The following is a 25,123-nucleotide window of genomic DNA, read 5'->3' as shown; positions in this document are numbered from 1 at the left end:
CCCACAAATTCATCCGGATTAGACCGGAAGAACTCCCTCTTCAGAAAGGAAGATCCTACATCTGCAGCAATATCCCGAGCTTGATTCTCAGCTCTGAGAATGCCTACTGACTCCCTGAATGCCCCTGCTATCTCTCGGGCTAGAGCGCCCATAGCCTGCTGGCCTACTGGCTCGGCCACATTGGCCTGGCCAATACCCTCCTGAACTGCCGGAATCTCCTCTGGCACAGGCACCTCCTGCCTACCCGGCCTACCACGCCTACCGCGTCCTCGTCCTCGTCCTGACATCCTAATAAAGGAAACAAAGACGTTAGCACATTAATAAATGTGCTGAAGCTAAACACTTGTGTCCTAATGCATGGGACAACAATAATTCATTCCACGTAAGCACATAATCACATAAGCACCTACGAATTTCATTCCCGGATAATGATAGTCCCAATGCGTTACTATAGTTCTGGTTGGAAGCAGCAGTGATCAAGTGCCTTTCCAACAAGACTACTAGAAACTCAAGGGTCCAATCAACATCCTAGAAACTACATTCCATACCCACATAATCACATAAACATGTTATCACATAAACATATAACATTACACTAAGTCTCTATCAAACGAGACGAACCCAATGTGATACTAACCACTTCCCACGTACCCAAAGTATTCAAACCCGGTACGCTCTGATACCAAGTTGTAACGCCCTCAAAAAAATAAACCCATTAAATATATATATCATCAACATGCAATGTTAAAAAGGAACCAATTCATTATAACATTCATCAGAGTTTTACTAACTAAAAACATTACATGTAACATCCAATTAAATGCCCTACAGGCTTGCATCTTTCCAAGCCAACACTTGGACACAAAAGTATGAGTTCTAACTCAAATACAAATAAAGCCCTAGGCTTGAGTGTTTACATGTACTAACAAATAAAAACAAATAACTGAAATTAGTCTTCCAAAATCCAAGTCCTTCCAAGCTAAGTCCTTGGAGGTAGCTTATCACCTGAACCTGAAAATGATGTTCCCATATAGGGTGAGCCACAGCCCAGTAGAAATATACTAAACCAAATATAAGTATTGAATAAAGCAGTAGCATTCAATAGATGGTTAACCAAGATAATCATTTACATCATTATGCAGTCTCATGACCCTAATGTCTAAGACACGTTTTACTTCCCAACATTATCAGTATGGCTCAGAACCTGGCCAAACTTACAACAGTGAACTATATATATATATAATATTCACATTCTTCCAATGTCAATAAACAAATGAGACTCAGGCTCAAATCAAAACACTTCATACTTCCAGTTGATACACATTTTAGTGCTGTATCAATAAAAACACTTCAATATAAATAAGCACACATAAAAGTGATGCTAATGGAGTCCATCCCCTATCTCCTCCCAAACAAAATCCGGTTTAGAGGTCCATCCCCTATCTTCTCCTAAACCGTGGAGTACATCCCCTATCTCCTCCCACACAAAACAATGTATGTAAACACATAACATATACAACACACAATCAATACACATAATGTCTGTATTAATTCAACAGTCAAAATTGATGACTTAATCAATGATTAGTTTCAGTTATCCCTAATCCACATGCAGTGTCTACAACAATCACGACTATCCTCCACCGATAGCCTAAAACAGTTATTTCTAGACTTGGAAATAAATATACCAACAATTCAATAGGTGAGTGATTTAAATTATCCAACTACGCCATTTAATCAATGAATTCCCCAATTCCATGAATTTAACCATATTTCCCCAATTCCATGAATTAATTATACAAATTAATTTATTAATACAGCTAGGGTTTTTCCCAAAATTACCAAAGTACCCCCAACATATTAAAATACTAAAACTTAGAACAAAACTTATAAGATGGAGTAGGAAATCCCTACCTCGAAGAAAATAACCCGAATGGAGAAGATAGAGATGAATACCCAAATTCCAAAATGCTCCAAATCATCAAATGTTCAGATTAAATGGAAGCCCTCGACTCACTCTATATTTTTAATAAAGGATCTAAGGTAGAAACCCACTCTAAGTAGATCAAACCTAAGAGAGAAGGTGAGTAGAGGAAGAGAGAACTCGGAACTAGGGTTTTGGGATCAAAAGAATGTAAAAAAAAACGTTTTAAAAACCGCTGCTGCGTATTTAAACTGGACAGGCTCGCTCGAGCGAAGACTTGGTCGCTCGAGCGACCAGACACACGAAAACCTCGCTCGAGCGAAGAAAAGCTCGCTCGAGCCAAGAATGCAATGCTTCAGGTCTGCAAACCAGAAGCACGCTCGAGCGACAGAACGCTCGCTCGAGCGAGAAACTCAAAAACAAACACATCGCTCGCTCGAGCGAAGAAAAACTCGCTCGAGCGAAGAAAAACTCGCTCGAGCGAAGAAACACTGCTCTCAGGTCTATACTAGACGCAATCGCTCGCTCGAGCGAAGAAAAGCTGGATCGAGCCAGAAGACACAAAATACAACCCTCGCTCGAGCGACCAAGCCCTGGCTCGAGCGACCAACCCAAAAACTGGACAGCAACACTTGGTTTACGAACCCAACCAACCTGAAACAAACCTGCCCAACACATCCTATAACTCCAAATGAGAAAATAAAGGACGACAACAATAATTACACAATGACAGAACAAACGGAACCTAAGTCCGGATATAATAATCAAATGGGAAAAGACTGGGGTCGCTATAAACTAAATCTTGAGGCCTTTTGTCTTGTTGGTTTCATCAAAAACATGATTACATTATCATAATAACACTTCTATTAAGAAGTGAAAGGGTCTTGAACCCCTACCTTTTTCTTGGAGATATCCTTAGTGGTGTCTTTTTCATATGTTGGTTTATTAAAGACGCATGATGGATTATGCTAGATTTACTCTTTCAGGGGAGTTGCAGCTCGAGCTTTACATTTGTCAAGAGGAGTGGAGAAACCAAGTGGAAGGGTCACATACATAGTTGTCCTAGAAGGTTTGTGCAGATTCAGTGTACAGGAGCTTAGCACAAGACGAACGTATTATACTGCACGGGTTGCTCCCGTTGATATGACAAAATCTGGTAAGTCATCACCTACAATCTTTGTATTAGAGATATATTTGGTCCACACTTAATTGCCACTTTCTGGTAAGTCATCACCTACAATCTTTCTATTGGAGATATATTTGGTCCACACTTAATTGGCACTTTCAACCAACATGCAGTGATGTTAGATTGAATATTCTAATTTCTGGGTGAAGGTGGCACATAGCATTTGACTACTTTTAGTGTCAAGATGTTACAATTAATAGTTCAATGTTGCTTTTAACACACAAGTGGAATGTGCTCTTCATATAGGAGTAGGTGTGTTCAAGTTTCTGGTTCATTGAATCCTGCCAAGATGGTCTATGAGACACAAACTCAATTAGATGCCTGCTTGACAATGCAGTTAAGCACTTCACACATGTTGAGTGGTGCATTGTGTATCCTCCATATCTAGCTTCTATTTGTTGCTGCTACAGTAATTTATCAACAAAATTCCTAAGGATTTGATAGGTGTTTAAGACTATTAAGTTTTACTACAAACAAATAAATTTCATTTAATGGCCTCTAATATTTAGAATAGTAGTATAAAACTTAAAAGCAATTATACTACTCTACTTCTAGTTGGTTTAATGGATTCATTATAATATTTTGTCAAAGAACACATGTCTTCCTCCCTCAACAAACAAGGATCTTTCCTCAATCGACTCATCAAATTTGTGATTGATCATATGGCTGAGTTTCGAGGAGCAACAAAAATAATAAGAGTACAATAATTTATTAAAAAAAATCATAGAAGATCAACAAATCGTTTAAGAGGACATAGATTCATGAGATATCAACAATTCAGCACAATCCCAGAAAGAACATCATCTAATTAATCCCACAATCATTCCCAGACTGATTTAATCATAACCCTCTCACAAAATCAACAAATTAACTGAAAAAGAATAAACAAAATCTGAAATTTGAAAAAGATCGAGAGTAACAACCCATCAAATAAGATAAACCAACAGTGTCTTTTTGTCGAACACTTTTTAGGCAAACAAACCTATAATCCTAGAGCCTATCATGATCTAATATATAACAGGACAGGAGATAACAGTGTAAATACACCTACTTAACAAAATATAACCATGAAAATAGTAATAAATTAAAAATATAAATATATAGAACCCAAAAACCAAATTTTGAACTAATCAAGTGAACCCAGAAAAAAATAATAATAGACCATAGATAATGAACCCAACAAAATACTAAAACCCAAATGAATTAAGCAAATGGCATTACTAATCCGTAAAAAAATAAATGAAAACCTAGAAGAGCGGGCATGGTGCAAGAAGCGACGAGCTTGGGTGACTTCTCGACCTCGACAAGGCACGCACGGCAATTATAATTTTAATAATTGGAGGATACTGTTTATAATTTTAATTTAATATATAATTTTAAATTTGTAATCTATAATTTATAATTTATAATTTAACAACACTAAAAAATTTTAATTTATAAGGCTATAATTTTTAATTTATTATTTTGCAATTAAATTAAATTTATAATTTATATTTTTTATTTAATATATAATTTTAAATTAACAACACTAAAAAAATAATTTTATTTAATATATAAAATTAATTTTTCAACAACACTAAAAAAATTTAATTTATATGGCGATAATTTTTAATTTATTATTTTTAATTAAATTTAATTTATAATTTATAATTTATAATTTATATTTAATATATAACTTTAAATTAACAACACTAAAAAAATAATTTATAAATGTTCAAAAGACTATTTTACCATTTTTCAATTATTTATTAAGTAATAACATGAGGGTAAAATAGACATTTCACACATTAGTCTCATGAGATACTAATCCCATGAAAATAATCCCACCTCCCACTAGGATACAATAATCCCTCATATGAGAGACTAATAATCCGAAGGAACTATTAATCCAGAGCAAAAAAAATTGAACCAAATAATAAACTATTAGTCTGAATGGATAAATAGTCCAATCACGTGAATAATCTCTCAAAACAAACACGTGATTTGGCTTAATGGGTAAAGAAAGTAATTAAGGCCCTGTTTGATTTCCGGATAAAAAGAGTGGGATTAAATATTATATACTATGCAGTTTACATATGGGATTACATATCCCAAAATTGGTGGATATACAATGCTTATTTTTCTTATGCTAATCCTACAAATTAAATCGCTCAAATTATCCAAACAGAAGCCGTGATAGCCCACGGACTCAACAGTATACTCCAATTCGATCATGGATCGGAGGAAAGCCAACCTGCATCACCACTGCGACACTATCCTCGTCTTACTACAAGGGCATCACCACTAGCCAACTAGATGAATTGGCCACTGAAATTGCTGTCGCCATGACTGCTGACCATCCCAACTATGTTTCTGTGAGTTTCACTTCTTTCTGTTCTGGGTTTCCGTCAATTTACTGATTTATACTTCCTTTATTCAATTAATCTTCTCAATTTGTTCATAATCAGTTTGACATGTGCCCTTCAATTAATCTTCTTAATTTGTTCATAATCAGTTTGATATGTGCCCTTCAATTTTTGATTTTGAGTTCTGGGTTTGGTCTTTTTGGTGTTTTTTGGTTATGGGGTTTGCATATATGTGAATATGTTTAGATGGGTTTGGTTTTTGGTTTGAATTGTGGGTTCAATTCCTTCTTTGTTTTCTATTTCTGTATTTTTCTTATTTATTTTGTTTTCGGTGTTTTTTTGTTTTAAAAAATTGTTTTTTAGATTTGGGGAATGTTGGTTGCACTTGAGGTCGTTGCTAATATATCCCAACACACACACACACACACACACACACACACACACATATATATATATATATATAGAGAGAGAGAGAGAGAGAGAGAGAGAGAGAGAGAGAGAGAGAGAAGGGGTTGTTTACCCATAAAGGAAGGGAGCTCCTCAAGGCTCAAAAGTTTAAAAAAAAAAAAAAAAAACCTTCATGAGAGGGAATGCAGTCTCTCTCTCTCTCTCTCAAGAATTTGTTCTTGTCAATCATAGCTGAAGCTGTATAATGATAAGTTAATATTTTCTTTATTTTATGCCTTTTGTTTAATTAATTAATTGATTTAGCGTATTCAGAAATTATTGTGTACTAATTAGGCTACAGAACACCAAGAATTTAAAGTTTTACTTGATGTAATTCAATGATTCACAATCTTTTACTCTTCTTCCCTTTTTTATTTTTTATTTTTTATTTTTTATTTTTTTGTCCTGTTTGTTATAGTTGTATAGTTGCTTTTCTCCTTTTACAATAGTCTTTAATTTGTGTTTTGATTACATACATTTTGAAGTCTCTAATTCACCTAATATCTGCATTTGATTATCATAGTATTTTCTTCCTTTTGCCCACTGTTTGACATTAAACAAGGGAATTTTGGGGCTTTATCGGCATCAAACTGGAAAGGGTATGATCCTCTCCTATTTTCTTTCTCTCATGTTGTTCTATTACTTATGGGGATCGAAAAGGCATTGGTAGCATTATGCAATGGGTTTTATTGGACATGATTTTGAATATTGAGATATTAATTTGGGATTTGATTCCACAGTTTCTTTCTCTTCTGTTCTTTTGTTGCTACATCAAGTTCTTTTTTGACCTTTGATAAGGCTATGATCCTTTTGATATGTTTCCTCATTCTCACACACATTGGGTATGGATCCACCGGTTCATTGATCAAAATTTTGGTCAAATACTGTGACAATCTGCTGAATTGATTAAGTTAATTTTTCTTTTTAGTTAATGAAATCTTAGCTTCAAATTCACACCAATTATGGGTACCAAAATTCAAGGCTTGAGGGTTTTGATTAAGAATTGGATTGAAGGTTCAAACCATGTTCTAAAATTGGAGCTAAAGCTCATTTACTCGGTGGTTTGAATCTTGGACGGTGATGAACACATTTGCATTTGCAGCTCATCCGTGTCCTATTCTGTGAAATTCTTTTATGCTTTGAATTTTTTAAATCCAAGAAGGAATTTGTAATCATGGATGATGAAATAGATTTATGGTCTAAAGGCCACTTTATTCCAACAATTGGACTGATGATCTTAATCCCAAATACAAAATTTTGGGTAGAACAATGCCATTTAAATATTTAACTAGGAAATTACTACACATTAAATTTTTCTTAATCTCTACAGTACCTTGATGGTCCATTGGTCCACCTGCCAGAGGTCGTGCACATTCAGTTCTATCAAGAACTTGGGCCATTAAAGATCACTCCCAAAGAGAGAGTAACTCTCAGCAACTACAAGAAACACCTAAAAGGGCCTAATTTCTAAATGGGTGAAGCCACCTTATATACTACTTGATGACAGCCCTATACCAGTGCCTAACTTTTGTTTTGTACTATGCCTTGTTACTCATGTCTCTACCGTGTCAACTTTTCCCCTTCCTCTTGTACCTTAGCAAGAGGGGGGGAAAATCTAGAAAGAATATAATGAATCATACCAACTAGAATGGCTACAATTTTAAGCTACATTTCTGGATACTGAGGGAAGAACTGGTACTCCTCCTATAGATTTTTTACCATGCACTCAATAATCAATTGCTCCCTGCGAATTTACAATACATCTTTTTAGAACACTATTTCTCAAGTTAAAGATTAAAATGATGTTGCTGCTAGTGTGATTTTGTATTCGTGGCTTTTGCTTGCTTACCAAACACAAAGTAGTTTCTTTTACTCTACAATTTTTCCTATTCAAATTAACTTAGTGCATATGATATATAATTGGGCAGAGTTATTTGAGCGGCCACAATAGCATTTCAGACTTTTTTTTTCTTTTGGTCATTCAGCTGTCTGCCTGGCAACACATCCTTCTTAATTTAGTGGATTTAGTGGTTAATTTTTCTATTGTCATTCTGTGGGTGTTTCCATTCCATTGTGATTCATGGCTCATACTCTTATTAATAAATGTGATTCATGGTTCTTATTTTCTTATAATTTTTTTATGAATACTTTTCTTCTATTCAGGTAAGAAATGCTCTCTATTAATTTCTTAAGCTTCTTCTTATATGTTTCTTCTCTCTAGATTTTTTTTTGGATGTATTATACAGTGTTTGGGTGTATTTTTTTAATCTCTTCTAAACTGTTCTATGTTTTCTCTTATGTTGGTGTGAATAGGTGATGCTTTTAGTGTTGGAAGGACTATATTTGCTTTTAGGTAAAAAACATCCACTTTTTTCTGTTTTGCTTTTTTTTTTTTTTTTTTTTAAAAAAAAAAAAATTTACTTCTGTTTTCCTACCCTTGATAAGCACGACACTGTTATGGAAAGAGTAGAGTTACAATTCCCAGGATTGAGGTATGGTGCCTTTTATGTGTTTGGTATTTAGTGTAATTGAAAAGATCATATATGTTGCTTGTCGTTCATTGATTGAGCCTAAGCCATTGATTTTGAATATGTTTATTTGATTTCTTAGTTGTTGATTTCCTTTCTTTTTTTTCTTCTTTTTTTGGGGCTAGTATGTTTTTTTTTGGGTGAATATAAAATATTTTGGGTGAATATTTTCCTGATATGTTACTACAACATATTTTAGACAACAAAATAGAGTCCTTTGTTGCTATGGATGGTTCTTGCAGGTGAGAAACCAATCATATCTAATGTTGAAATTGCCCCAAAAAATTGAGGTTAATGCTATGGATGGTATCCAGAATGAAATGGTTGGTTAAACCATTAACCTCCATTTGGCTATGTACTTTCTGGATAAAATGTTGCAGCTATTGTTGATACAGATGTTAATTATATTTGGAAATATATTATCGTTAGTATTTGGGTTAAATTCTTTACTTGGATCAACATTGATACTGATCTTCACCAACATAGTCCCATCATTTGTATTTCTATAGTTTCTGATTACAACACTATAAATGTGGTGTTTCCATTTGTGTTTCTTGTACTCATTCTCATAGATTCTGAGACTTCCTAGTCAAGCTGCCAGGTTTTCCATAGTGGGCTTTGAGCTGAGCCACTTCCTTGTTCCTTAGGCTACTCCTTGAGGGGATGATATTTCCACGTGGCCCGTAATAAGACAAAAGGGCCCTCAGCAGCGGTTTTGAAGTTAATGATAGTTTTTAGATGGTTTAGAAAATAAGGATTTTTTTTGGGATTGCTTTGACCGTTTTGGACGGTTTTGAACGTAAGGATAGTTTTTTATTTCAAAAAACATTTTTGGATGGTTTGGAATTAATAGATAGTTTTTATTTATTTATTTATTTTTTATTTTAGATGTTTGAAACAATATTTTGGTGGTTGATTGATATATATATATATATATGTTTGTAAATCTTGTTTGTAATGTTTTCTTATATTGTATGGAACCGGTGAAATAAAACCTACTGATTTTTTTAAAATAAAAAATATACTTATTCTACGGCAAGCAAAATAGGTCATTGTACTAAATATTCAACGACTAGCAATGAAGGTCGTGGTTTGTCCCTTGAATTAGAAAAATGTCTGAGGGCCACAAAATTAGTGGCTCAAATGGCTCGAAACTGCCAAAACGACGTCGTTTTGGCTTGTTTTGCGCCCAAAACGACGTCGTTTTGACAGTTTCGAACCATTCGAGCCACTGAATTTCGGGCCACCAACCATTGCTGTTTGAATTAATAGTGTGCCAAAGTAGTTGTAGAAAAGTCAAACATGACGCACAAGATCCACTGTTAAAGGATTTTTAACAGCGTACTGCGGCAAGCCATTGAAGTGAATGACTTTTCATAACTGGTTATTATACGGCTTTACATTGCACGTCGTAGAGTCCTCACTATGGCGTGCATTTCATGTCGTTAAAAGTGAGTTTTGTTGTAGTGATTTGTCTTTTCATTTAAATTGAAAGTTAAAATTAATAATTTTGTAACACTTATCAATTACACGAAGATAAAATTAACAAAAATTTAGACAGAATAACGGAATTGAAATTATACTTAAAGTATAGGATTCAAATTGTTCAATTTCAAGCTATAAGGACTTAAGTAAAATTAGGTAAAAAGTATAATTAATCCAAAAAATTAGTCAGTGCTTCGTTTCAATTTTTTGGATTTAATTTTTTGAAAATTGAGTTTTTTTATTTTTTATTTTTTGTGTTTTTTTTTTTTTGTTTTCAATGAATATTTTTAAAATTTTAAGCAATTTTTATTTATTTTTTTAGATGCACATTACATAGATGTATCTAAAAAGTAAAATATTTATAAAAAAATATTTTAGAAAATCAATAAATACACAAGAATACAAAAAATATATTGAATTCTCATATGTTATTTTTATATATATATATTTTTGGTATTTACTAATTTTTTTAAAGATTTTTTTCATAAATAGTATATTTTTTAAGTGTATTTATATTAGGTGTATTTAAAATTTTTTTAAAAAAATTCATACAATATTAAAAAAATTCAGTGAAAACAAAAAAAATATGAAAAAAGAAAATAATAATTTTTTAAAAAATGAATCCTGAAAATAGGAACCAAATAATATAATTATGTTAAAATTCCAAATAAATCTGTGTAATTTACCAACTAAATTTATATTGTGATTTACCAACTAAATTAATATGAAGAAGAACAATGCCAGAAAGGACAATCATTAACAATACTTTTGTCAAAACTAGGGCTGGAAATGAACTGAGCTGTTCATGAACAAGCTCGGCTCGGCTCGTTAAGGGCTCGGCTCGGCTCGTTTAGAAAACGAGCCGAGCTCGAGCTCGAATATTAGGCTCGTTTAGTAAACGAGCCGAGCTCGAGCTCGCATAAGCTCGACTCGTTTATCTTTATTTAAATTATATAATAAATATATTATTTATATATTAAATAATATATAAATACATATAAATGTATTATTTATATATTAAAAATATATAAATATATATAAAAATAATAATATAAATACATTTTTTTATATTAAATAATATAAATAATATTTTTATTTAAATATTTATATTTAAATAATATAAATAATATTAAAAAAATTTTATCAAGCCAAGTCGAGCCGAGCTCGAGTTTCATTAAAATTAACGAGCCGAGCCGAGCTTGAGCCCAGTTCCTTATCGAGCCGAGCTCGAGCTCGATAAGTAAATGAGCCGAGCTCGAGCTCAGCAAAGCTCGGCTCGGCTCGGTTCGTTTGCAGTCCTAGTCAAAACCGTGTTATTCATCATTTTATCTAAAGAATTAAATCAAACCATAAATTAAACTAATAATAAGAAATCTTGGTTCGGCATGGATTGGAGTTAAAATAATCACACAAAAAATAAATTAAGTTTTTTTTTTGTTTTAATCTTAGATTAAAAGTTGTCACATACAAATTATAATTATTTTATTTTTCTCTCACAAAAATTAAAAAATTTATCCTAAACGAAGCTATTTTATTCCTAGACTAGGTCTCGTTTTGGAACAAATGTTTTAATAACTTCTTAATTTTTTAATTAAAATATGATATAAAAAAAAGAGAAAAAATCTTTGATTTTTTTTATATAAGTTGTTGTTTTTTAATTTTTATAATATTTTTTTTTTTAACTTTTAAACTAAAAAGTAATATTATCAAACGATATAATAATAAGCTACAATAAAAAAAATATTCACTTCAAACAATCATTGTTGTGTGGCTTTGGATTCTTCTACCAGATCGTGCATGCCAGCTTTACTTTCTAGCAATGGGCACACACAAACAGCATTGAACTTTGTTTTTCAAAATTAGCAGAATATACAGAATGTACAGTTGTATATTTTATATAATAATAATTAGTATTATTATACATATAAAATTAGAAGCTAAAATGACTAAAGATTTTAATATGTGATATTTTATCTTATTAATTTATTTAATTTAATTTATTTTTTATGTTTTTTTTGGTCGTAATTATTTTAATCAGGTTAAAATAGTAAAAAAAAAACTAAATAGCCAACTAAATAAAAAGTTGACTTCCCAAACAAAGCCTAAGGTTTTATTTGGAAACAGACTATTTTAATAATATTTTTAGTTTTTTACGAAAAGATGTATAAAAAAGAAAAGTAAAGAGAGTGATGTGATAATTTTTTACTAGAATTGAAGGTTGCCAAACAAAACCTAAATATGAATATTACACTACATAAATAAAATAAATAAAGAAAAAAGAAGAAGTTAACATTGGTCTCATAAGTCCTATTATAAATTGACATAATTTTATTACAAAATTTCGTAATATCAATTACAAAATACATGATTTCGTCACAAATTAACGTAATAAAATATTTAAAATTTTGTAATTTATGTACCAAAAGTTTGACTTGGTAAAAATTTATAGTTTGATTAAAACATTTTTTATTACGTTAATTTATAATGAAATTATATATTTTATAATTAATATTTTAAATTTTTATGATAAAATTATATCAATTTATAATAAATTATATATATAATATAAACCCTTAAAGGGCGTGTACGATAGAATTTCCCCCATAAGCTTTTGTAATTCGAGGGGTAGTTTGTTTGTAAGGCTACAATGAATTATTGTCCATTTCATATTTTTATTTGGTTCCCCATGCTTTTGCATTTTTAACCTTTTCTTTTTGTGTGTTCAATCTGGAAAAAAAAAAAAAAATCCTTTTCTTTTTGTGTGGAAATATATAAGAATATAAAATTTAGATTGGAATATAAGAATGTAAATCAGGTGTCTATGTACAACCTGATTTCTTTTTCCTTTTTTTGGTTACTCATTTTTTCTACGGCAAGTAGTACTCGTGGATAGTTTTTTTTTTTTTTTTTTGTTTTGATAAATTACACTAATATCTCTATATTTTTTAAATTAAATTGTCAATGATATGCAGATAAAATGATATGTACTTACAAAATTTTTAATTTGCTATTGCATATTGCGTATATAATCACTAAATTAAATATGAGAATTTAGATCATGACATGAAGAAATCATTACAAGAAAAAATACTCTTGCTTTGTAATTTATCAATATCCAATTTACAATAAGAAAAACAAAATATCACCCGATCGATAAAAAATAAAAGGAGAAAAACATTAAATAAAATATAAAGTTATAATACCTACCAATTGCAAAAATAAGCTAACTAAAGTATGAGTTAAATATACATTTCTCACATTTTTTGGGGATAATGCAATATGTTTCTTTTTTTATTTTATGTGAGTCAAATTTAATCAGCTTGCTTGTTTTCATTTTTCAGAAAATACTTTTCAGAAAATTCTATTTTCTTATTTTTCGTGTTTTTTTGTTTTTACTGAATTTTTAAAAATATTTTAAACAATTTTTTACTTTTTAGACACACCTAACATAAATACACCTAAAAAGTAAAAAAATTGTAAAAAAAATCTTTTAAAAATTCACTAAATACCAAAAATACAAAAAAAATATAAGAATTCAATACATTTTTTATATTTCTAGGTATTTATTAATTTTTTGAAATAGTTTTTCACAAATTTTTTACTTTTTAGATACATCTAACTAAGGTGCATCTAAAAAAGTAAAAAAAATATTTAAAATTTAAAAAATATTCACTAAAAACAAAAGAATACGAAAACAAAAAAACTTAGTTTTCAAAAAATTTAATTCAGAAAACTCAAACCAAACACACTGAATGTAACTTTATTAACAGAGATTAGGGCTCATAAGTTTTTTTTTTTTTTTGGTGGGCTTCTTCTTAAGGTTGAGCGTACCCATTTTATATTGGGAAATCAGCCCATTTACCATCATGAACGGCCCTAAACTTAAGATAGTAGCCCATTCATTGTTGGGCTAGCTCTGTCCGCTCAGCACTTCTCCATTTTTTTTTATTATTATTTTTTAAATTTCTTATTTAAACACATATTATAAGAACAAATTTTATTGTCAATTAAAATAAATGTGGTTAGTAATGACTTATGACATAAAACTTACCATTAAAGACATAATACTAGTAGGATAGGACACGCTAGACAAAGAATGAATGACTTGAAATTTGCATCCCCGAAAACATGGCAATCTTAGTTTGATGATGATATCTTCAATCATACTATACTTACTATGTTCCAACAATTCTCATGGTGTTCACCTCTGTTTCTTTGCCGTTAACTATCCTTGCTAAACTGAAGTCTAAAATTTTGGGATTCATCTCTTCATCTAAAAGAATGTTGCTTGTTTTCAAATCTCTATGGATAATCTTCAACCTGGAGTCTTGGTGAAGATAAAGAAACCCACGAGCATTGGGCCAAAGAAAAAATTTGAATTTAATTAATTTATCTCTATCAAGATCTTTATTTTCATCAAAAAATCAACTCCAATTTTTGACCTTGTTCCCATTGCAAAATATTGGATTTCTATTCACATCATGCTTAGTCTTTGAATTGAAACAAATTAGAATTCTCAATTCTCTACGACATCTAGATGATAAAATATTTCAGGAACAAGCAAATCATAATGATTTTTTTTTTTCTATTTCCGGTTATCCTTTGATGATGCCTTGAAATGGATTCATCAAAATCTTTATCCTTCTTATCAACATATCTTTGTTCTCGGTATCTTTGATTAGTTTGATGCCTACTTGTATGAACTAATGAAATACCTATGGTTTGATACATAATAAACTGTCCATCATTTTTTACAGACAGACGAAGGGATTCGATAATTAATATCCCCCTTTTCATCAATTCTGTAAGAGTTAAATTCTTCTGAATCAACATTATATCCAGATTAATTTCTCTCCTTTGAATAGAGGATATAGTAATTTTTCTTGGATTTCTCAGTCTAAGCAGGAGACAATATACTTTGATATTATTGATCATTTTTTGATTCAAAGCATTATCCCATCTCAATTGAAAAAGTAAATACTTTTTCAGGAAGAAATCTAGTTTTGCTTCGGTATTGCTCTTGTATTGTTTTTTCTTTTTACGGTTTTTCATGTTTGATTCTGAATAATCTTCTTCAATATCTTTTTGTTCGGTTGAGGGAACAGATACAAGATTTACTTGGTTTTGTGCATTTGATCTAAGATCTCTTTGGCCTGCAGATTCTTTTTCTTTTTTATTTTTATTCTTTAATTCCATTTTTTTTTTTTCATTTCCCAAAATGATATCAAAGCATTTCTCTCAATCCAAAGACAAGCACGACGTTTGATCTTGGAAATGGTCCATTAAAAAAGAAGAAGAAGCACAATTAGATTACCATGTTTCATGTATATTAACTAGTGAAGAAGCACGTGCTTTACGCATGGCACGTAAACTGTATAGTAAATGTAGAACAGGCATTTAAGAAATTTGGTTATAGAAGCTAACCAAATATAAATGTGTCTAAGTTTTTGTTTGGCATATACTCATTAAGTAAAATATTTTTATCCCCTTTGATGCAGTAGCCCAAAAGTCTGACAAGATTCATGTGTTGAAATTTGGCAATCAAAACAACCTCATTCTTAAATTCTTCTAAGCCCTGGCCTAAATGACTTGACAACCTCTTTATAGCGATTTCTTGTCCTCCAGGGAATATACCCTACAAGCATATATTTAGACAACTATGGTGTCATTAAAGCAGAAACAACTTGTTAATGAACTTCAATGAGTAATTAGGAAAGGACTATAACCTTGTAAACATGCCCAAATCCCCCTTCTCTGAGCTTATTTTCATCTGAGAAGTAATTTGCAGCTTCTAATATGCTTTCTAAGTCAAAAACAGGCATGTCAATGCCTTTTTTATCATCCTCTTTGAATTCACTCAAATCTATCAAATTTTTAACATTTCTTTCCTTGTCATACATCCGAAGCGCTTGACTTCCCTCTCTTCTTTCTCTGCTTTCTGATGTTGAAGATAAATATGCAATTTAGTTATAGAAACTTCTAACATGGAATGTGTTACCCAAAACACAATCTAAGAGGGGCGTGAATTAGGTTTTTACAAATAAAAATAATAATGCCTTAATAAAAATTATGACTAGCACAATAGATAAATATAGTTAATGAAATAAAAATAATTAAAACAAGTGTTCTAATAACTATGTCAGTTAATGATTTTAGCACAGTGAAAATGTGAAATATAGCTATGGCAATTTAAATAAATTAAAGAGATAAAGGAGAGAGAGAGAGGCAAACAAATTTATAGTGCTTCGGCTTCAACTCGGCCTATGTCCACTCTTCAAGTTTCACTTGAGATTTTTCACTATACTCTAGCTTCACAGGGTGCTAGCAACCTTTTCACAGATAGAGCAATCATCCACAAATTTTACACGGACTTTCTAAGTCAAGAATACTGAGTGTACTACACTCTTACAAGGTTGAAAAAAAGGTGTTACAAGAATTATCTCTCAAAGATAGATATAAAAATGAAGTTCTGATTTTTTTGTAATCCTCACACAGGAAAGATGGGCTTAAAGCTATACAACTTAATGTATAATTTTTGAGAGAGGATATAAACAAAAATTGAAAAACACTTCTCATAAATTTTTTCAAAGAATAGATGTGAGTGATTATAGATTAAAGAATATTTTTTGGTTTTTTGTAACTTGTTTATGTCAGAGATTTTGGTATATATAATGAAACTTATAGCCATTTATAGCCGTTGTATTCATTTAAATTTATAGCCGTTTTATTCATTTGAATTTATAGCCATTGTATTCCATTATTACTAATTTGAATATCTTCCACTCCATCATTACTAATTTGAATATCTTTCACTTGAACCTTTTGGCCTGCTGTTGTGCTAGGCTGTTTGAACTCTTGATTTAATCAAATATTAAATACATTCTAACAACATTTAGGATAAAGGTTTAAGTGAGAAATAATGGGACAAAATAAATTTTGATTCTATTTTTCTCTTTCAAATAAATTAAAACATAATTAAATAAATTATCAAAATAAATTTTGGATTTTATTTTTCTTTTGAAATAAATTAAAATATAATTAAATAAATCATCGAAATAAATTTTGGATTCTATTTTTCTCTTTCAAACAAATAAAAACATAATTAAATAAATCATCAAAATAAATAAGTCTAACAATCTCCCATTTTTTTATGATGGCACACAATAATATTTTGATTTGATTTGGGAGTAAGAAAGGCTCCCCCTCAAGTCATGCTTCCTAAATTCATTTCTAAATATATAGGTTAGCACATGTGTAATAAATAAGCTTTAATCAATAACATGATATAAGATTAAGATATCAAACTATAAATACATAACATCAGATTAGTTTGAATACCATAATACATAACATCATATAATTTCTCCCCCTGTGACATCATCAAAAGGAAATCATAGGTCAGAATCTAGAGGAGGAGAATGATAGTGATAAACGGCATCTATACAATTCAAAACATATATATACAATTCGCGCACCTCTCTCTTTTTCGTTGAAAATCGCGTCGGACACGCGTCCTCGCTTTTGCGTCAGCCGACCGACAAAAGGGAGACGGGACAATCAACAGTCAATCAACAAATATATATATATATATATATATTACATAGCTATACAATATATATACATATATGCATACACATACAACTCTTCCGTGTTTCTCTCTTTTTTCGTAAAACGCAGTTGCCACGCGGCCTGGCTTTTGCTTCATTGGCCGACAAAAGCAGCTCTCCTCGATTGCCGCTCACCTCGACTATCTCTCCCTCCTTGTCTTCTTCTCTTCAGCCTTCTTCTTAATCACACTCATTTGCTTCTTCTTCTTCACCTCGCTCTTTTCTATCTCTTCTTCATCACTCTATTCGATCTTCTTCTTCCTCGAGAGATAGAACAAAGAGACTTAGCAGAGTAGAAAGGTTGCCAAAAACGACCCTCTTGTCGATTACATCTCTCTCTGTTACTTCATGGCCTTGTCTCGTCCCCTTACTCTCTTTCCGGACCTGAATGATCCCGTAAGCGCTGTTGGGCTGAGTGTCCCGGCTCCGACTCTTCCCAACCTTCCTATGATGTCGATTGAGCAAATAATGATAGCTCAATCAGACATTGAAGCCAATTAATTTACACTGACGTCCTGTATGGAGACGGTGACTGCAGTCACAAAATTGGCTCACAGATTACAGAACAGGACGAGTGAGCTCCATCAGGTCAATGCCCAACTCTCTCTGCTCCAGCGCATGTAGAAGGATTCGCGAGCAGAGATAGGTGCACTGAAGGCCGAAAATAAAGAGTTTAAACGGAAGACCACCTCCATGGCTTGAATTGGAGCAACGTCGTTCTCGGCTTTTGATAGTCGGCGGGGAGTGCTCGCTCCCGATGAAAGCACGGGGACAGGGACGGCAAGCATCGCCCAAGGTGATAAAAATAAGAAGAGAGCGGTGGAAGAGGTGAGTAAGTAAGATCGGCGTATGGCCGTAAAAAAAATGAAGGTCTTTGTTTTGTTTTGTTTTTTTGTTTTTTGTTTTTTGTTTTTTGTTTTTTTTATTTTTATTTTATATAAATATGTTTATTTTGATCGGCGTATGGCCATAAAAAAATGAAGGGTGTTTTTTTTTAATGTAAATATTTGTATTTTAATTGTTTTTGTTTTTATGTTTAAGTACTGAAAAATGAAATTAAAAAGCAAAAAAGAATTAAGAAAATTAAGTCCAAATAGCAAATAAAATAAAATAATACCAACAAAAATTTAATGGGACGTTAGTGTTGCTGGAATGGTAATGCAAAAAAAATACTATGAGGGTTTAAAAAAATCAATGTATGCAAAGTTAATTTCACCTCAAGATGCAGAACCCAAAAAAAATTACACAGTTGAGAATAACAAACTGTTAAGAAGAATAAATGCATGAAGGACTTGAGAGCATTCAACTGACATAAATGTTTCCATATCAATGCAGCAATACACATATATCATTTTAACAAAAAATTCAAGTTTCACAATCGTAACAAAACTTTTTAAGTAAAAATAAACATTCCAAGCTCGCCACGAATAAAATTGAAGCGATCCTCGCTTAGGGATTTTCTGAAAATATCCGCTAATTGCTTGTCGGTGTTTACAAATTCAAGTACAATATTCCCTTTTTGAATATGATCTCTTAAAAAATGATGTCGAATTTCAATATGTTTTGTTCATGAGTGTTGAACCGGATTTTTGCTTAAATTGATGGCACTAGTATTATCACATTTAATAGGGATATGACCATAATGCAAATCAAAGTCCTCCAATAGTTGTTTCATCCAAAGTATTTGGGTACAATAACTTCTGAAAGCTATATATTCAGCTTTGGCCGTTGATAAAGTAACAGAATTTTACTTTTTGCTAAACCAAGATACTAATGAGTTACTAAGAAAGTGACAAGTGCCACTGGTACTTTTTCTATCAAGTTTGCATCCGGCAAAGTCGGCATCCGAGTAACTAATTAAATCAAATGCAACACCTTTAGGATAAAACAATCCCAAATTTTGAGTGCCAACAAGATATCTAAAAATTCTTTTAACAGCACTGAGATGTGATTCCTTAGGATTTGATTGATATCTAGCACACATACAAACACTAAATATAATATCGGGCCTACTTGCAGTTAAATAAAGAAGTGAGCCGATCATACCTTGATATTTTGTTTGATCAATGGACTTATATTTTTCATCCTTGTCTAGCTTAATGGATGTGCTCATAGGTGTTCCAGCTATTTTTGAGTCACACATACCAAACTTTTTGAGTAGTTCTTTTGTGTACTTAGCTTGGTTGATAAAAATTTCTTCCTTACATTGTTTGATTTGAAGCCCAAGGAAATAATTTAGCTCCTCCATCATGCTCATCTCAAACTCACGTTGCATACACTTAGCAAATTCCTTACACAAGGTTTCGTTAGTAGCACCAAATATAATGTCATCCACATATATTTGCACAATAAGTAAATCATCACTTTTAGTTTTAATAAAAAGTGTTGTGTCAATCGTTCCTCTAAAAAAATTATTTTCAATAAAAAATTTACTTAATCGTTCATACCATGCACGAAGTGCTTGTTTCAAACCGTCTAAAGTTTTTGATAGTTTAAAAACATGATTTGTAAAAGTATAATCTTCAAAACCTAGGAGTTGTTTAACATAAATTTCCTCATTTATAAAACCATTAAGAAAGGCACTTTTTACATCCATTTGATAAAGTTTGAAATCTCTAAAACATGCAAATGCAAGTAACATGCGAATGGCTTCTAATCTAGCAATCGGAGCAAAGGTTTCATCGAAATCAATACCTTCTTCTTGATTGTATCCTTGTGCAACAAGTCTACCATTGTTTCTTATAATTGTCCCGGATTCATCTTGTTTCGAAAGATCCATTGGTACCGATAATGGTATGATCTTTAGGTTTTGGCATAAGTTCCCACACTTTTGTTTCTCTCAAATTGGTTAAACTCTTCATGCATAGCTATCATCCAATGTTCATTGAATTCGGCTTCTTGAAAGTTTTTAGGCTCAATCTGTGAGAGAAAAGCCAAGTTACTACAAATGTTTCTAAGTGAAGAGCGAGTTTCAATACCTTTTGTAGGGTCACCTAGGATTAAATCCTTAGGATGATTATGAACAAACTTCCTTCTCTTGCCAAATCATTATTGTTTCCTCATTCTTCTTGAGGTGGCACAATAGGTTGTTCAATCTCTTTGTTCAACTTACATGGTTGGTTCTCTTCTTTGTAGATACTTGAATCTTCCACATTTGGTTCCAAATCTATATTATCACTAACAATTTGCTTTTGAGCAGAAATGTTAGTTTCATCAAATGCCACATGTATAGATTCTTCCACAACAAGAGTTCTTTTATTAAAAACACGATAAGCTTTGCTAGTTAAGGAATAGCCAAGAAAAATTGCTTCATCAGATTTTGAATCAAATTTACCTAAGTTATCTTTACCATTATTATGCACAAAACATTTACAACCAAAAACATGCAAGTGACTAATGTTGGGCTTTCTATCATGCCAAAGTTCATAATGAGTCTTTTTTAGAATAGGTCTAATTAATGCACGATTTAAAATATAGCATGCGGTGTGAACGGTTTCGGCCCAAAAATTTTTAGGAAGATTATTTTCGCAAAGCGTTGTTTTATTCATCTCTTCTAAAGTTCTATTCTTCCTTTCTACTATACCATTTTGTTGAGGGGTTCTAAGTACTGAAAAATTATGTCCAATACCATGCTCATCACAAAACAATTCAAATTTCTCATTTTCAAGTTCTCTACCATGGTCGGTTCGAATATTAGTAATAAGAAAGCCTTTTTCATTTTGAATCCTATGACAGAGTTTTGTGAAAGAAGAAAATGTTTCATCTTTGTGTGCTAAAAACATAACCCATGTAAATCTTGAATAATCATCAACAATAACAAGACAATAATATTTACCACCTAAACTAGATGTCCTTGAGGGACCAAATAAATCCATATGCAATAGTTGTAAAGGCCTAGTTATGGAAATACGAGATTTTGATTTAAATGATGTTTTAGTTTGTTTTCCTTGTTGACAAGCATTACAAAGATGATATTTTTCAAATTTAATTTTTGGAAGTCCAATGACCAAATCCTTTCTCAAAAGTTTAGCAATTAAATCCATATGAGCATGACCAAGTCTTCTATGCCATAACCAACTATTTTCATTATTAATATATAAACATTTAACATCACTAGCATAGAGATAATTAAGATGAAAAACATAAACATTATCATGGCGATTACCAACGAATAAAGCTTTGTGATCATTTGTGCTTTTAATTGTGCAATGTGATTTATCAAAAATAACTCGATTACCTTTATCACATAATTGACTAATACTAAGTAGGTTATGCTTAAGTCCATCAACAAGTAAAACATTTTCAATAGAAGGGTTAGGAGAAATACCGATGCTACCAATATCGATGATTTTTCCTTTCTTGTTATCTCCAAAAGTAACAAATCCTCCATCTTTCGATGATAGTTTAGTAAAAAATGATTTGTCTCCGGTCATGTGTCTGGAACATCCACTATCAAGGTACCATTTCCCTTCTTTAGCTTTGGATTTAAAGCAAACCTACAAGATGACAATCAAGTGTTGGTTTTTGGTACCTATAGTTTCTTGGGTCCTTCTTGGTTAGTTTTGTTAGATCCCTTAAGAATCCAAATCTTTTTAATTCCTATGTTTGTATTCTTTTTGAATGGACAATAAGATATATAATGGCCTTTCTTTCTATAATAACGACAAGTAATATGCGGGTGAGTCATGAGAGGTACCTTTTCAAAAATTGTATTAAGATTATTTTGTTTTTTTAATAGGGTGCCTTATCGAAAACACATCTTTGATTTCCAAGAAGCATGTTAAGATTATCTTTACCCTGTACAAAATTTTCAAGTGTTTTTGTTAAATCATCAACATTGTTTTGTAAAGCAGTTTTCTCATTAGAGATGGTGTCAAAATCATTTTTCAAAATAATTTTTTCTTTCTTTAATTCTTCTACATTAATAGATAAAGATGCAACAGATTTCTTCAATATATTATTTTTGGCACAAACTTTTCTAGATTCATCTTGTAGTTCATGGAATGCACTTTCAAGTTCTTCATAAAGAGTAGTAACCTCATCTTGAGTAGAGTTTTCATCTTCAAGAGCCATGAGACATAAGTTGGCTATTTCATTTTCAATTTCATCACTTGAGCTTTCATCTTCACTTTCTTCCCAAGTTGCTACCATGGCCTTTTTGTTTCTTTTGTAGTCTTTTCCATGATTCTTTAATTTTGGACAATCCATCTTCATATGTCTAAGATTTTTGCACTCATAGCAAATAATAGGTTCTTTCTTGTTATCTTTGTTGTACTCCTTTTTGAAAGGTCTTCTTCCTCCATAATTGTTTTTCTTGAAGTGCTTTTTGAGATTTCTACTAAACATGGCATAGCTTTCATCCTCACTAGACTTTTCATGTTCTTCTTCATTTGATGAGGCTTTGAATGCAATTCCACTTTTTTTTTTTTTTTTCAACATCCTCATGTCCTTTCATGGTGATATCATGAGTCATAAGGGAACCCATAAGCTCATCCAATCCAAGTGTGGAGAGATCTTTGGCTTCTGTAATGGCGGTGACCTTTGCTTCCCAATTCTTTGGTAAACACCTAAGAATTTTTCTTACCAACTCACTGTTAGTATAAATTTTGCCAAGAGATTTCAAAGAGTTTACAATTTCAGTAAATCTAGTAAGCATACTTGAAATAGATTCATCAGAGTACATTTTAAACAATTCATAACTATGAACAAGTATATCAATACGAGATTCCTTCACTTGGTTTGTACCTTCATACGTTACCTCTAGTTTGTCCTAAATTTCTGTTGCCGAATCACAACTTGAAATTCTATTATACTCCTTAGAGTCTAATCCATAAACAAGAGTGAGTTTGGTTTTAGCATTGGCTTGCAATAATTTGTGATCCCTCTCATCACATTCATCTTCTGTTTTAGGTACACTAATATTATCTACTAATTTAGTAGAAATTTTTGGACCTTTGGTGACAATAATCCACGTGGCATAATCGGTGGCTTGAAGGTATAGGGTCATCTTATCTTTCTAATAACTATAGTTGTTTCCATCAAATAGTGGTGGCCTATTAGTGGCTTGTCCTTCAGCAGTGCTAGCTAAGATTGCCATAGATCGAAACTTTCAGATGGTTAAATCTCAAACAAGAGTCTAGGCTCTAATACCAATTGTTACCCAAAAGACAACCTAAGAGGAGGGGGTGAATTAGGTTTTTACAAATAAAAATAATAATACCTTAATAAAAATTATGACTAGCACAATAAATAAATATAGTTAATGAACTAAAAATAATTAAAACAAGTGTTCTAACAACTATGTCAGTTAATGATTTTAACACAGTAAAAATGTGAAATATAGCTATGGCATTTTAAATAAATTAAAGAGATAAGGGAGAGAGAGAGAGGCAAACAAATTTATAGTGGTTCGGCTTCAACTCGGCCTACGTCCACTCCTCAAGCTTCACTTGAGATTTTTCACTATATTTTAACTTCACAAGGTGCTAGCAACATTTTCACAGATGGAGCAATCCTCCACAGATTATACACATACTTTCTAAGTCAAGAACACTGAATGTACTGCACTCTTACAAGGTTGAAAAGAAGGTGCTTTTGCTTTCACAGAAAGTTACATGAATTATCTCTCAAAGATAGATATAAAAATGAAGCTTTGATTTTTCTGTAATCCTCACACAAGAAAGATGGGCTTAAAGTTATACGACTTAATGTATAATTTCTGAGAGAGGATGTAAACAAAAATTGAAGAACACTTCTCAGAAATTTTTTCAAAGAATAGATGTGAATGATTATTGATCAAAGAATATTTTCTGATTTTTTGTAACTTGTTTACATTAGAGACTTTGGTATATATAATGAAACTTATAGCCGTTTATAACCGTTGTATTCATTTGAATTTATAGTCGTTTATAGTCGTTGTACTCCATCATTACTAATTTGCATACCTTCCATTCAATCATTACTAATTTGAATATCTTCTACTTGAACCTTTTGGCCTACTGTTATGCTGGGCTGTTTGAACCTTTTGGTCTGCTGCTGTGCTGGGCTGTTTAAACCTTTGTTTTGGGCTATTTGAACCTTTTAGCCTGCTGCTGTGTGGGCTGTTTGAACTACTGATTTAATCAAATATTAAATATATTCTAACAACATTTAGGATAAAGGTTTAAGTGAGAAATAATAAGACAAAATAAATTTTGATTCTAATTTTCTCTTTCAAATAAATTAAAACATAATTAAATAAATCATCAAAATAAATTTTGGATTCTATTTTTCTCTTCAAATAAATAAAAATATAATTAAATAAATCATCAAAATAAATTTTGGATTCTATTTTTCTCTTTCAAATAAATAAAAATATAATTAAATAAATCATCAAAATAAATAAGTCTAATAGAATGGAACAATGAAATTCTTATTAATATGTTCAGGATATAGAATAACAGTAAAAGAAATTTTTTTTTTAATCAATGCACATTATAGGTCTGACTAATTAATTACCTCGTCTTCTTGCTGTCATTCTTCTTCTACAGAAAATCAAACTAATGATGCATAATAGCACAAACATGAATAACACAACTAACAAAATAACTTTGATTTCCAAA

The 25,123-nt window shown here is 31.5% G+C and overlaps 1 protein-coding gene and 1 long non-coding RNA gene across 2 annotated transcripts in view; one reads left to right on the top strand and one right to left on the bottom strand.

The window, feature by feature from the left end:
• The first annotated feature begins 5,225 nt into the window (after positions 1–5,225).
• LOC145797221 (uncharacterized) lies at positions 5,226–9,376 on the top strand. Its single transcript, XR_014338472.1, has 3 exons — positions 5,226–5,464; positions 6,426–6,501; positions 8,216–9,376. It is a non-coding gene; the product is annotated as an uncharacterized LOC145797221 (long non-coding RNA).
• A 5,958-nt stretch (positions 9,377–15,334) lies between these two features.
• LOC145798197 (uncharacterized) overlaps positions 15,335–25,123 on the bottom strand; it is a 35,076-nt gene continuing 25,287 nt past the window's right edge. Inside the window, exons 4-5 of the mRNA XM_082885688.1 lie at positions 15,642–15,853; positions 15,335–15,550 (exon numbers count right to left, since the gene is read on the bottom strand). Coding sequence (XP_082741814.1) covers positions 15,335–15,550; positions 15,642–15,853 — 428 coding nt within the window. The remainder of the gene's footprint in view (positions 15,551–15,641; positions 15,854–25,123) is intronic.

Source organism: Camellia sinensis, chromosome 8, assembly GCF_055761805.1.
Source record: "Camellia sinensis isolate YWXY chromosome 8, ASM5576180v1, whole genome shotgun sequence".
Taxonomy (NCBI): domain Eukaryota; kingdom Viridiplantae; phylum Streptophyta; class Magnoliopsida; order Ericales; family Theaceae; genus Camellia; species Camellia sinensis.
Note: the sequence above shows the minus strand (reverse complement) of the source record. Positions and strands in the feature narration are given on the sequence as shown.